The sequence below is a fragment of the Prionailurus viverrinus genome, chromosome C1 (genome assembly GCF_022837055.1).
Source record: "Prionailurus viverrinus isolate Anna chromosome C1, UM_Priviv_1.0, whole genome shotgun sequence".
In the NCBI taxonomy this organism is placed as follows: Eukaryota; Metazoa; Chordata; class Mammalia; order Carnivora; family Felidae; genus Prionailurus; species Prionailurus viverrinus.
This window is the reverse complement of record NC_062568.1, coordinates 142,713,892-142,728,593: the sequence shown is the minus strand read 5'-3', so window position 1 is coordinate 142,728,593 and position 14,702 is coordinate 142,713,892. Positions and strand designations below refer to the sequence as shown.

The 14,702-nt window shown below is 42.5% G+C and overlaps 1 protein-coding gene across 2 annotated transcripts in view; it reads right to left on the bottom strand.

The window, feature by feature from the left end:
* Window positions 1–8,318, bottom strand: part of MCOLN3 (mucolipin TRP cation channel 3) — a 32,355-nt gene extending 24,037 nt beyond the window's left edge. The window contains exons 1-2 of one of the 2 annotated variants that reach the window (XM_047871809.1): window positions 8,151–8,318; window positions 4,720–4,949 (exon numbers count right to left, since the gene is read on the bottom strand). In XM_047871809.1, the coding sequence (XP_047727765.1) occupies window positions 4,720–4,947 (228 nt within the window). In that variant the 5' untranslated portion in view covers window positions 4,948–4,949; window positions 8,151–8,318. Of the gene's footprint in view, window positions 1–4,719; window positions 4,950–7,938; window positions 7,952–8,150 lie in introns of those variants that run through there. The other variant, XM_047871811.1, reaches the window with a different exon arrangement.
* Between the last annotated feature and the right edge of the window lie 6,384 nt (window positions 8,319–14,702).

Sequence of the window (14,702 nt, the reverse complement as noted above, 5' to 3'; positions counted from 1 at the left end):
ATGTTTAATTAATCCTGAATGTATTCAATAGAAATTAAAGTTTCTGTAGCTGTTAATTAATTTGACCCTAAAGAGAAGGTGGGCTTCTAGTTTTAAAATGAAAGAAAATAAGGGCGCCTGAGTGGCTCAGTCAGTTAAATGTCCAACTTCGGCTCAGGTTGTGATCTCACGGTCGATGAGTTCAAGCCCCATGTTGGGCTCTGTGCTGACAGCTCAGAACCTGGAGCTTGCTTCCGATTCTGCATCTCTCTCTCTCTCTCTCTCTCTCTTTTTCTCTCTGCCCCTCCCCCACCTGCACTCTGTCTCTCTCACTCTCTTAAAAATAAACATTAAAAAAATGTTTTTAAATAAAAATAAAATGAAAGAAAGTAGCTTTGCACATTTTCATGTATGATCTTACTTAGGATGTTGCCCCCACCACTAAAAGCTTTATTTTAGAGAAGTCCTTGTTTAGGAATTTAGAGAAGCTAGGTCACTCTGGCTAAAGAAATGGGAAAGTTTCTTTAAGAAAGATATAATGATGGGGGGCGCCTGGGTGGCGCAGTCGGTTAAGTGTCCGACTTCAGCCAGGTCATGATCTTGCGGTCCGGGAGTTCGAGCCCCACGTCAGGCTCTGGGCTGATGGCTCGGAGCCTGGAGCCTGTTTCCGATTCTGTGTCTCCCTCTCTCTCTGACCCTCCCCCGTTCATGCTCTGTCTCTCTCTGTCCCAAAAATAAATAAACATTGAAAAAAAAATTAAAAAAAAAAAAGAAAGAAATAATGATGGAAACCCCTGAAGTATGTGCATAACTTGGGTGAGGACATTTGAAGAGCTCAGGGAAAAGACAAAGAAGGTAGAGTACAACTTAGCACTTTGGTGGGGGACATTGAGGATCCCAGAATAATCCAATCGAAGGACCACCAAGAAAAAAATGTCAACAGAAAAACTGGAGGCAGATAGTCCAGGGGCTTACAGGGCAAGTAAAAGATCTTTAAATGGCGAGCGTCTGGGTGGTTCAGTCAGTTGAGCATCCAACTTCAGCTCAGGTCATAATCTCTCAAGTCAGTGAGTTCGAGCCCCGCATCAGGCTCTGTGCCGACAGCTCGGAGCCTGGAGCCTGCTTCAGATTCTGTGTCTTCCTCCCTCTACCCTCTCCCCCGCTCACATTCTGTCTCTCTTTCAAAAATAAAATAAAAACAAAAAAATTTTTAAAAAGATTTTTAATGATTTATGCAGGACATCAAGAAGGTTTTGAAGAAGGTGTACAATGCAATATAAGAAATACCTTAAATAAATCTAAATCCTCCAATCAAACTATTATATTTAATTGTCACCATTCAATTACCAAAACTGTGACAATAAGGCCAAAAATAAAAATATCCTCTCGACTGACCTCTAAATTAAAGAATATTAACAAACATATCCTTACATATTCATGAAGGATTGACAGCAGTTTTATATGAAACTCAATTATTCATGCTTAAAATCATTGTTTAACTGCATTGCTGTGGTATTAACATAAGCTCTTTCAGTCAGAGCTGAAACTTTATGTACCCAAAGTCTCTCTTCCCTCCAAAACCATCTCAGTCTCTTGCTCTCTTGCATGTCCTCTCTCTTGCTCACTCTCACTTGTTCTCACTCTGTGACACACACACACACACACACACACATACACACACACACACACTGTAACTTTAGAACATACACTTTAACATACACTCTGGATCCCAGAGCAATGCAGGGTGTATTTTATATGGAAAAAGGGAACAACATTGAGCACCTAGGTGCCATACCAGGAGCTTTCCTCATACGAATCCCACAGTCCAGTTCCTAATATACCCATTTTATAGATGGGTACATAAAGGCAAAGAAGTTAAATAATGTTGTTCAAGTCACATCACTAGCAAGGGTGTAGCCAAAATCTGAACCCAAGTCCAACAGACTAAATCCAAGCTCTAGCCACCCTGGCATGCTACACAAAGTAGTCCAGGGTCTTATTGGGAAAAAGTAAAGCACAGCAATCTTTTCTCTTTTCACCTCTCCTCATGATGTATGTCCTCCACCCCACATATGTCAGTGCCCTCCACCTAACTGGACTTGCGTTTCTGAAGAGCCTCTTTAAGCCAAGTATCCTATTTAAATCCCAATAAGATGACAGCTTGATGTTCTAGGGATTTTACAACTAATGAAGCTGATGACTGAAAAGCCTCCAGAGAATTCCTAAAGACCAATTACCGATGCAGTCAAATACATGAGTACCTCCCTCACGCGAGCACTGAGCTGGGTCCAGACGATGCGATGTGAAAACAGCAGTCCCTGCCCTCAAAGGTGCACCCATGGCAGAGAGAGAGCCATTGTAATTCAGAGACTAAGCCAGGTAGTGGTGAAAGGGAAAATTTTAGTAGGGTTCCCGTCATCAAAGACACCTTTCTCTTGTTGCTGCAGACACAAAATCTCCAAGTGAACAGAAAGACCACCTTCTCTCCCCTGAAAAGTGGGAATCTGTCACCAAGTCACACTTGCTCAGTCACAAAGTTTTTACGTCACCTCTGCTTGGTTGCTGCAGTACAGATTGAGGAAACATCACAATTAAGAAAAACTCTCAGTTCCTTTTAAGAACGTCCCTAAATGCCTTTTATATGTGTATTACTAACAGGCTTAACATCTTAAACCACTGGTCAATTTTCCTCTTGGGCACCCTAGGAAACAGTGGATGGTTAGATGAGCTCCCTAAAAGATTTAGGAGTAATTAAGAACACAAGTCTTAGAATAAAATCTGAGTTGAATCTCAGCTCTCCTCTTCTAGTTTCCTGACTATGACAATTTTACTTCAGTAAGCCTCAATATTCTCACCCATGGACATAGGGATACCACTACTTACCTCTGACTTAAGAATTGAACATGATGATGCTTAGCCCCCAATATAGCAAACACTCAAGTGGTAACAATCATACTAAGTAGAAGATATTCATGTTCATCTGACACAGGCTTTTCCCTCTACTTATCAGAAACAACACAGATAAAAATTTTCACTATTGTGATGCACTGTATTATCACCTGGAAGAATTTCAATTCCAACTTGCCAAATATTATATGGAGAATTGAACACCCATTTTAATGGTGACATATTAGAGAGAGCAAGCACCTGCCTCTAAACTCTTGATTCTGCCACTGACTACTCATGTGGCTTTTTAAAAACTCTATAAACATCAGTTTCCTCTTCGGTAAAATGAAGGATGCTAGTTTTTGTCCAGTAGGAGTGTTATTATAATTAAATGAAATAATGTCCTGGGAGAGAGTAGTCACTCAAATGTTAGTTTCATTTACATAAGTGTGAGAAATTTAGGCAAAAATTCTACCAACTTCATATGATTGTAGAAATCCCGTTAGCTTCTAACCTTAAGCATTTGTGCCCAACAATCAGTTAAGATTAGTCATTTCAGGGCTTTAAAGTTTTTTTTCCTTGAATACTTGTTATTTATTTACATATGCATTTTTTCACCAAGTTAAGTATTAATAAAAATAAATCTATCACATCTATTTTTCCTGTTAATATCTGCTTTTAATTTTGCTCTTTTGCTTTTAAGGAGAGATCATTACTCTTACGAGTAGGAAAATATATCTTCACACAAGAGTAAATCATAACCAGTATATATAAAGAATTGCAGGGGCGCCTGGGTGGCTCAGTCGGTTGAGCATCTGACTTCGGCTTGGGTCATGATCTCACGGTCTGTGAGTTCGAGCCCCGTGTCAGGCTCTGTGCCGACAGCTCAGAGCCTGGAGCCTGTTTCGGATTCTGTGTCTCCCTCTCTCTCTGACCCTCCCCCGTTCATGCTCTGTCTCTGTCTCAAAAAAATAAATAAACGTCTAAAAAAAAAAGAACTGCAAAATATGGTTTTCCCCAAAAATGTCAACAGAAGACGAGGAAATGAGATTCAAACTCTGCTAAATTGAAGTCTCATATTTCACTGTGTATGCCACTCATTTTTAGTTAACTCCACATTTTTCCACATTGTTCAGTGTTGGGGTTCCCATGATCACAGGGCTGTGAGAATCCAGATACTTGCCTTAACAGAAACCTTTGAAATTTCTGAAAAGAGAGAAATTCCCAGGAAACTAACTAGGAGGGTAAAGAATCCTCTGGTTGGGCAACAGCTAGTTTTCATGGATGATTTAAAAACCTCCAGCTTCTCTATTGGAAACCGAATATTAAAATCTTCTTTTCCTAAAAACTGATTCCATTTTGTGACCAAAATTGTAATTTAATGAAAGATGAGAAGGAAAATAATTAAGGAAAAAAAAAAAAACCCAAAGTCTTCTTTCACAAATATTGAAGGGAGAAGGGTTTAAGATTGTATGTCTCTGGGGCGCCTGGGTGGCGCAGTCGGTTAAGCGTCCGACTTCAGCCAGGTCACCATCTCGCGGTCCGTGAGTTCGAGCCCCGCGTCAGGCTCTGGGCTGATGGCTCGGAGCCTGGAGCCTGTTTCCGATTCTGTGTCTCCCTCTCTCTCTGCCCCCCCCCCCCCCCCCCCCCCGGTTCATGCTCTCTCTCTGTCCCAAAAATAAATAAAAAACGTTGAAAAAAAATAAAAAAATAAAAATTAACAAAAAGATTGTATGTTTCCTAATTTATTGTTCTCCATTATACATACAGTTCAAAGTTATGAAAAACCACTGTCCATGCTCCTTTTTGTTACTAAAAGAGGCCTTCACTAAACTCATGATTTGAGACGCTTACCTGTATAGTCACCATCGCAATTTTTAGAATTTGTATACCAAGCTTCCATGGTTTTCTACCACGAGCCCAGAACTTCTCACAAGGATTCATGAAAAAAAATTTGAGTTTTCGCCTCATCTGGTCTTCTAACAGAAGCTCCTCAGAGGGCGATGTATGCTGGTTAAAAGTGCAGCGATTTTCCTCTTCTTGAGAGCTGCAGCTACTGACTACAACCTCGGGATTTGCCATCTCTAGGGAGAGGAAAAAAAAAACTATTTACATTCTATAAGTGAAGGTATAAATTTATATTCTTTGCTATCACAGGATAGTTGAAGAAGCCCAAACAAAAGATCTGGTTTCGACTAAGCCCCATTGTTCTAAAGGGCACTTTAGATATTTACAGAATCAATTAGAATTTTGTTTCAATTACTAAGTAAATGTTCACCTGGTTGAAAGTTACTGCCCTCAAGGGCCACTCCTATTAGTAAATGATTGTATGTACATATATATAGTACGTATACATTTTCTGCCTCATTCCGTGACAGAGGTAGTTAGAACAGGGTGACCTGCAAGCCTATGTAATGGTTTTAGAAGGTAGGTGGACCCTGAAATAACAGGCAAAATTTTGTATATATGAAGATATGGCCATTTTTCCTGCAGTGATACTTAAAAAAATTTTTTTTAATGCTTATTTTTGAGAGAGAGAGAGAGAGAGAGAGAGAGAGAGAGGTGAAGTGCAGACAGAGAGGGAGACGGAGAATCCGAAGCAGGCTCCAGGCTCTGAGCTGTCAGGACAGAGCCTGACGTGGGGCTTGAACTCGTGAACCGCGAGATGATGACCTGAGCCAAAGTCAGACGCTCAATCAACTGAACCACCCAGGCACCCCTGTGCAGTGATACTTAACGTTTCACCATATTATCAAAATAAGTTTAAAACCAGAGTTAAAGGTAGCAAGATGTGGTGCAGAGAACTAAAACCGTGTTTGGTGTCTAAAATCGGTTCTACGACTTGACACCTCTGTGACCTTAGATAAGTCACTCAGCCTCTCTGAGCCTCAGTTTTCTCTTCTGCAAAATAGTAATAACAATACCTACCCTCATGTATTCTGATTAAATACAAATGCAAATAAAGCCCTAGCAGTGGTTCCAACACTGAGCAAGCAGCCTCACTCCCCCTATGGCCCAAACAGCCAGGTCAGCTTCCTGAACAGGCAACAAGATTCTTAAGGGGCAACGGAGGCTCAGGAAACTTACCTGTTCTACGAAGGGGAATGCAGGAGCTTAATTTAAGTCCAAATCGCAATCAGCCATATCACTTGCATTTGACTTTTATTGAGGGCCTTATATATATGTAGCACATTTTACTTTTCAAAGTACCTCGTATCTATTATCTCTTTTATCTCTTTGAAACTAGATGGGGCTAATTTTATTGTCTTTGTAGTCAGCATTTCCAATCCAAAATGACAAAGACATCACTCCAGAAGCAGGCGCTTATCTTGGATTTTCACTCTGACCAATATTAATATTATGGAAACCTGTTCAAAATAAAATACCCCCAACCACCTGGCAAAGTAGAGTTCTTCCATGTAGAAGAGAAAGGCTGGCTCTGTGTGATGCTGTTACAGTGACTTCTGCTCAGAGATCAAGGTGGGGGAGGGATTAAACCAAACTATAGTAATACAACCTCTAACAAGTCACTGTTTAGGTATTACACTGCTTTCCAAATATAGAATCCCACAGTTGATTCTGATTCAAACATTCTTAGCAAACCCAACAGCTCCAAATAATAGATATTGGCTATAAAAACTAGCCACGGGGAAGCTGTTAAAAATCTTGATTAATAAAAAGATTAACAAGAAGACTGCTGAGTCAGCAAAGCATAAAGCCTATTTACAATGGCGTGAAAATACAATATGCAATACCTTCACAATGCAATAATTATGATCGAACTCATTCAAGTATTGTTCTTACGTCTTAAAATGCCAGTCAAAGTATGAGTACGGAAACTCTCAGGTAAAGACGTAGGGGAGAGAAAAAAAGCTATTAATCCCTTAAGATTTTCATTCAAGAACATTTTATTTCCTTCTTCAAAAACCAGCAGTTAGAGACTTCATCAATGGGACTGAAAAGGAACATGATTTTATGTTCATCACAACTCTCACGTGACTAACCATTAGTAATGAAGCAGGTAATAATAGTGCATGTTGGTAAATTACAGACTTGAGGACACACTAAGCCCTTTCTATTTTGATATAGGGAAAAGTAAACTTTCAAGTAGACACGCCGTGTAACAGCAACCCACAGGAACAAAGAGAAAATGAGACAACGGCAATCAATTTATGGCACCAAGCTGTCCCAGAAGCAAGGAATTTCATTCACAAGGACTGGCCGCTACACTTGCTGCAAACGTTGGCTTTCCCAAAGTCACACAAGCCCTTCCTGGGGTGCACTTTAAAAAGTGCCAGGTGTCCGGACCCCGAGGCGCGGAAGGAGTGCCCGCCAACCACCCTTCACAGCCACCCGGGGGCGCCGCGCAGGAGGCGGGGTAGGTGGAGACGCCCGGCAGGAGAGAGCCTATCCGCGGTATCAGAAGCGCTCTTACAATCTACAAACTGACACACAGAGGCTGTTTATTCACGGAGATGAGACGCTTAACTGGATTCAGCTGCAGAAAATGAGAGAAAACCAGGGAATATGTGTGAATAGTAAAAACGTCAGTTGACAAAGGAACGCAACCTCATTTCTTCAGAAGCGCTGTCTCACTCCATCAGACTCAAAACTCCTCTCTTCACCCCTGCCACCCCCGCAGCAGCGTCCCCGCTGACCTTGCGCTGGCAGGTGCAGCCGCAGCCCGCCCTCCTCCCAGGCCTCCGCGTCACCAGCAACTTCGGACGGCCCAGCTTGGCTGGAGGCCGCTTTCGCCCCGCGCAGGGGTCCCGGCTGAGCACCCCCATTTCCATCCGCCCCCCACGCCGCTAGTAAAGGCCACTCGAGTCACGAGACGCTGGCTGCGCAACTTCTGGACCATCCCTGAGCCCCCGGCCGCCCCCCAGACGGCAAACCCCTCCCCAGCTCTTCCAGGGCAAGACTCTGGCCGCAGGTGGCTTCAGCTCTCGGGGTCCCTGCCTCAGGCTTCCGGGTGGGCGAAGGCCTGGACGGGGGTTGCGCGGCAGAGCCTCCCGCCCGCGCAGCTGGGGTGCGGGCTGACCCCAGCCGGGCCCCCCCACCTACCCCACTGACCTTGGGCAGGCTGCCGAGCGGGCGCTGTGCGGAACCGCTGCAGCTCGCACCCCGCTCCCACCTTCGTCCCTTCCATGGCGCCGACGTCCGAGGGTCCTGACCCTCTCGCAGTGTGTCACCGACGGCTCCCAACATCGCGGTCCCTCCCTGCACTCCGCGGGCGCCGTTCCCACGACACCTGATGCCTCCGGGCGGTGCCGGGCTCGACTCACCTGGGGAGGGGGGGGGTTGGCGCTGTCAGCGGGTCAGGCAGGGGGGTGTCAGGTCTTCTGCTCTGCAGGGGGAGCGGCAGGTTCGCGCGCCGCTCTAGAAGCCTCTGAGGCTCTGCTTAACCCGGTCCAACTGGAGCCCGGAGGCCGTGAGTCGCCGGCGGTGGCATCCTCCCCGCCGCCGCTTTGACTCGTGACCCTCCTCCCCTTTGTCCCACTCTTTTCCACGCCCTTTCTGGGTAGTCTTTCAGCGGGCCAGGTGGTGCGAAGGAGGCCTCCGAACGAGCCCGGAGCGGTCCGGGTCTCGGGCACCCTTTCACGCCCCTCCCGGTTCCTGTAAACAACCCGCATAGCCCTACTCGGGTTTCTCCAGTGCTCAGGGGCTTCGGCGAGGTAGGTGCAAAAAAGTGCGTGGGCTCCAGGCTTCCGACCGCAAAGGGGCCTCCCCTCCTGGCCGAAGGCTCTCACACGCTTGTGGGGCGGGGGTAGACCTGAGAATGGGTGTAAAGGGCCTGGCTGCGGGTGAGTGCTCAGTGCTCTCCAGCAGCTGTCCATTCTGAGGTCTGCAAACGGGGGAAATCGTGAAATTTGTAAGACTTTTTTTTTTTCCAACGTTTATTTTTTAGACAGAGAGAGACAGAGCATGAACGGGGGAGGGTCAGAGAGAGAGGGAGACACAGAATCCGAAACAGGCTCCAGGCTCTGAGCCATCCGCCCAGAGCCCGACGCGGGGCTCGAACTCCTAGACCTCGAGATCCTGAGCTGGCTGAAGTCGGACGCTTAACCGACTGCGCCACCCAGGCGCCCCTGTAAGACTTTTCAAGCCTGAGCCTTTTACCCTCTCTAGGCCTTCCAGCTTTGTAGAATTGCTTGTAAGCAATTAATTAGACTCCACTAGGCTGGGTGCTGGGGACAGAAAGAGCCCTGGAAAGCTCTTAGAAGAAATAAAAGCTGGACTCTGAACATACTTGAGGTAGTGATGAAGATTGTGTGGCCAAACATTAGCCAGACTGCTAAACCTCCTAAGCTCAGCTGTGCCTAGGATTACATTTTTTTGTAAAATCCAGTTTTAGCAAGAACCTTGCCAAGTCAGTTTAACCAACACCCCCGCCCCCAATATCTGATCATCTTCAGTATGTAATTGTGTTCCTCATCCTCCACCAGCCCCCATGAAGTCTGGTCACCCTGGCCGTTTTCAGCGAGAGTCCTGTTAGGTGGGTTTAGCCAAAACTCCCCTGATCTTGTTTTCTCTTGGTAATTTTCCATTCACTGACCCCTGTCCTGCTCCTGGGCTATCAATTCCCACTTGCCCATGCTGTATTACCAGTTCAGCCTCATCTCTCTTTCCCCACTGTAAAATCCCATTGCAGGGGTCCCTGTAACTATCAGGATGGTCCTAAATAAAGTCTGCCTTACCATGTTTATAAAGTGTCATCCAATCTTTTTTTCTTTAAAAGTAGATCTTCTACTATAACCTCTTTCTTCACGAATTCTTTTTAAAAATTAAACCTAAGTTGACTTGTCAGAAAGAGATCAGGAACTTTGATTAATTTTAAATACAACCGCATCAGGTTTTGATTTTTTTTTTTTTTTGCCATGGATAAATTTGTAAAAGTCACTGAATATCCATAACAGATAATTGCCCCAAATTATATCAAGAGCTGTCAGATCTTTTAATACATTTTATAAAACCTTTCTTCAAATCCTAAACCAGTTTGCATCGATAATTTATAAACAGAAGTATCTTTTCTTGCAATGGAGTACAAGAATTTTATGCTGCTCATAAACCTGAATCCCAGGTGCTGTGAACAAGATAGATATTCAAAAGTGCCCAATTGGCACACTTGATTCTCAAGTGCAATTTGGAAAATATAATTTAATCTCTAATGTCTTGTATGCCTTCACATGATTTAACACTATCTCCTTACCGTAACAGTGAAGTCTTCATAACAGTGGGAGTTTGAAATGCCTGATTGTTCAGGAACAATCTCAACTTTGGAGAGGTTCACAGGCATAAATGATGACCCTCACTTAACCCTAGTTGGAGCTGAGTTAAATAAACTGAAGAAAGTTGAGTCAGACAAATGGGGGCCCACATTCCCTTTTATACCATTTACTAGCTGACTGTGGGAATTACTGAGTCTCTCCACCTCCCCATTTCCTTCTATGTATAATCTGCCAAATGAAAGGAATGATAAATTTTAATAGTATACATATAAAGCACATAATACTTTGCCTGGCATATTTTATGTGCCTGTAACTATTGATCTGTTTTTATATTTTTGAAAGATCTAAATTAATGAAATGATCAACCATGTTCATGGATTGCAAGACTCAATATTATTAATATAATTCTCACCAAATTCATTTATAGTTTCAACCCAATCCCAATCAAAATTCCAAAAAGCTGTTTTGTAGAAATTGACAAGCTGATTCTAAAATTAACATGTAAACACAAAGAGCCAAGAATAACCACAGCAATTTTTTTAAATGTTTATTTATTTATTTTGAGAGAGAGAGAGAGAGCGCGCACACACAAGCCGGGGGAGGGGCAGAGAGAGAGGGAGAGAGCAAGGATCTTAAGCAGGTCCCACTCTGTCAGTGTGGAGCCCCATACGGGGCTCAATCTCACGAACTGTGGGATCATGTCATGAGCCAAAATCAAGAGTCAGATGCTTAACCGACTGAGCCACCCAGGTGCCCCTAACCACAGCAACTTTTAAAAATAAGGACAAAATTGGAGAACTTGCCTCACCTGATTTTAAGATTTATTATAAAGCTATATAAGCAAGACAGTTTGGTATTCATAAAAAGAGACATATAGAGTCTATGGACATACAGAATATACATAGACAATGGGACAGATGAAAGAATCCAGAAATAGATCCACACATATATATGATCAATTTATTTTTCTCCCCTTTTCTCTTTTGCTTTTTTAATGTGAAATTAGTATTTCACTTATTTTGTACTCGGTTATGTCTCCCATTTTTTTTATTGTTGAGGTACAGTTGACACACAATGTTGTATTAGTTTCGCCATACAATTCTACACCATAACACCATAACAATTCTACAATTCTATTCATTACTCAGTGCTCACCGTGGTAAGTGTAGTCACCGTCTGTCAGCAGACAATGTTATTACAATATTATTGACTATTTTCCCTATGCTGTACTGTTTTTCTCTGTGTACGGTCATTTGATTTTTGACAAAGGGGCCAAAACAACGTAGGGAGGAAAATTAAACCTCAACAATCAACATAATAATATTATTGACTCAAAGGAATGTACTGACATCAAATCAAAAGGAAGACAGGAAATGCTGACGTGTACAGTCAAAGATGAAGGTCAACATCTCTGGAAAGCATGACAAGAGCACGTTAGATGGCAGCAGTGAAGATCTAATCCATCTTGCTTGTTATTGTTGTCATGTTGTAAGCATGTGTTCCTGGCCTTACTGGCGAGTACTTGTTGCAAATAAAATAAACATTAATATGTTTATATACATAGAATACATTGTGCTAATCCTATGGATGGTATTTCAAGAAATACCAAGTTTTGTAAGAAAAATAACTCCCTAAATTGGTAATGTCAACATATTTCTTTTTCTTTCTTTTTTTTTCATGTATGTGGTTGATCTTGCTAGGAGATCCAAGTATTACATTATTTGAATATAGTCCAATCATGTTTGCTGCAATTTGTGTTAGAATATGTACTAAAAGATATAGTTCTTTGTAAAACAGACAAAATATTTTCACTGCCGAAAAAGTAAATGAGTTTATATAAAGCAACATATGCCCTAATGCCCAACTGGGTAATGCTTTTGGAAGTGCTTCATAAAACTAAACCAACATTGGGGTGCCTGGGTGCCTCAGTCGGGTTCAGGATCGGACTCTTGATTTCGGCTCAGGTCATGATCCCAGTGTCGTGGGATAGAGCCCCACTTCGGCTCCGTGCTGAATGTGGAGCCTGCATAAGATTCTCTCTCTCTCTGCCCCTCTTCTCCTCCCCACCCCTCCCTCTGTAAACACGCGCGCACGCACACACACACACACACACACACACACATACAAAACAAAAAAACTAAACCAACATCACAGAATGAGAGCAATTTTTCCTTATCTGGAATATTTGTCACAAAACAAAGATCAAATCTGTTGGATAAGACAATATTTTATGTGTTTTAAATTATCATTTGAAGAATAACTTTTTAAGTGTTAATTTTTTATTTTTAAAAATGATTTTTTATTTAGTGGCGCCTGGGTGGCTCATTTCATTAAGTATCTGACTTCGGCTCAGGTCATGATCTCGCAGTTCGTGATTTTGAACCCCGTGTCGGGCTCTGTGCTGACAGCTCAGAGACTGGAGCCTGCCTCGGATTCTGTGTCTCCCTCTTTCTCTGCCCTTCCCCTACTCGCACTGTCTCTCTCTCTCTCTCTCTCTCTCTCTCTCTCTCTCAAAAACAAACATTAAAAACATTTAAAAACAATGATTTTTATTTAGAATTTATTTTGCATTAATGCTTTCTTTTTTTAATGACTTCTCTAATGAAATGTCTGTAATAAGTAGTGATCACTGCTGCATGTAATTGAAATACACAATCTTGTCCAATATTATTCATAATAATAATAAACCTTACACCATGCTTTTATTATCTTTTTTTAAAAAAATGCTTATTTTTGAGAGAGAGAGAGAGAGAGAGAGAGCAGGGGAGGGGCAGAGAGCAAAGGAGACAGAGAACCCCAAGCAGGATCCACATCAGCAGCATAGAGTCTGTCTCAGGGTTCGAACCCACAAACCATGAGATCATGACCTAAGCCGAAATCAAGACTCCACTGTTTTTTTTTTTAAATTTTTATTTTTTAACGTTTATTTATTTTTGAGACAGAGAGAGACAGAGCATGAATTGGGGAGGGTCAGAGAGAGAGGGAGGCACCGAATCTGAAATAGGCTCCAGGAGGGGCGCCTGGGTGGCGCAGTCGGTTAAGCGTCCGACTTCAGCCAGGTCACGATCTCGCGGTCCGTGAGTTCGAGCCCCGCGTCGGGCTCTGGGCTGATGGCTCAGAGCCTGGAGCCTGTTTCCGATTCTGTGTCTCCCTCTCTCTCTGCCCCTCCCCCGTTCATGCTCTGTCTCTCTCTGTCCCCCCAAAAATAAATAAACGTTGAAATAGGCTCCAGGCTCTGAGCTGTCAGCACAGGGCCTGACACGGGGGCTCAAAATCACGAACTGCAAGATCATGACCTGAGCCAAAGTCAGATGCTCAACGGACTGAACCACCCAGGCGCCCCTATTATTATATATTTTTAAAAAATAATATAATATATTATATATATATTATATATATTATAAATATAATAATAATAAAGCTCTGGAACTTTTAGTATAACCCCATCACAGGAAAATGATTCATTGTTCATTATTATGGTTACTCATTATATTTCAAAAACATGTAAATAAAGTGTTAGGAAAAATACAAAATAACATGATTTCAGGAATTTCATTTTTGTGTTGTTCCTGAATCCCACAGGTTAATATCTGTTGGGAATTGGCAAACATTACCACAGTAACTAATGAATACCTACAGTATTCTTTGCATCTGGTGGATAAAAGAGAGCTTTTTCACGTCTTTATCTTCTTACTGTCTCCAAAATCCTGTTTCAAGGTATCAGAGTCCAGATGAAGTTCTCAGGTAGCATGAGTGTTAAGTCACACATATGTCAACCCCAAATATTTTTCACCTTTCTCTTAATATCTTTATATACTCATCTTTCCCCCTTAATTCCTTCTCTTCTTTTAAAATTAAAATGTTTACCTATCAACACATATATTTAACAATCTTCTGTATTCTTTTTTCTAATTTTTTTTAATGTTTATTATTGAGGGGCGCCTGGGTGGCTTGGTCGGTTAAGCGTCTGACTTCGGCTCAGGTCATGATCTCACGGTCCGTGACTTTGAGCCCCGCGTCGGGCCCTGTGCTAACAGCTCAGAGCCTGGAGCCTGTTTCAGATTCTGTGTCTCCCTCTCTCTCTGCCCCTCCCCTGTCCATGCTCTGTCTCTCTCTGTCTCAAAAATAAATAAACGTTAAAAAAAAATTAATGTTTATTATTGAGAGAGAGACAGAGCATGAGTGGGGGAGGGACAGAGAGAGAGGGAGATACAGAATCGGAAGCAGGCTCCAGACTCTGAGCTGTCAGCACAGAGCCTGATGTGGGGCTTGAACTCACAGACCCCGAGATCATGACCGGAGCTGAAGTCAGACGCTTTACTGACTGAGCCACCCAGGTGCCCCAACAATCTTGTACATTCTAATAAGAATATTAGGTCCTATGGATAGAAATATGAATAAAACATAGTTCCTGCTCTTAAAGATCTTACAGTCTAGAAGATTTTTTAATTTTAAGAAAACTGCAAATACAGAAAAGCACAACAAATAATAAAAATACTCACGGCCCCCAAATTCAACAAATTTTACAGGTCATTTGATTTATTTCCAGTCTTTCTATTTTACAAGAAATAAAACATTATAAAGTTAACCATCCCTCCCCAAGTGTAA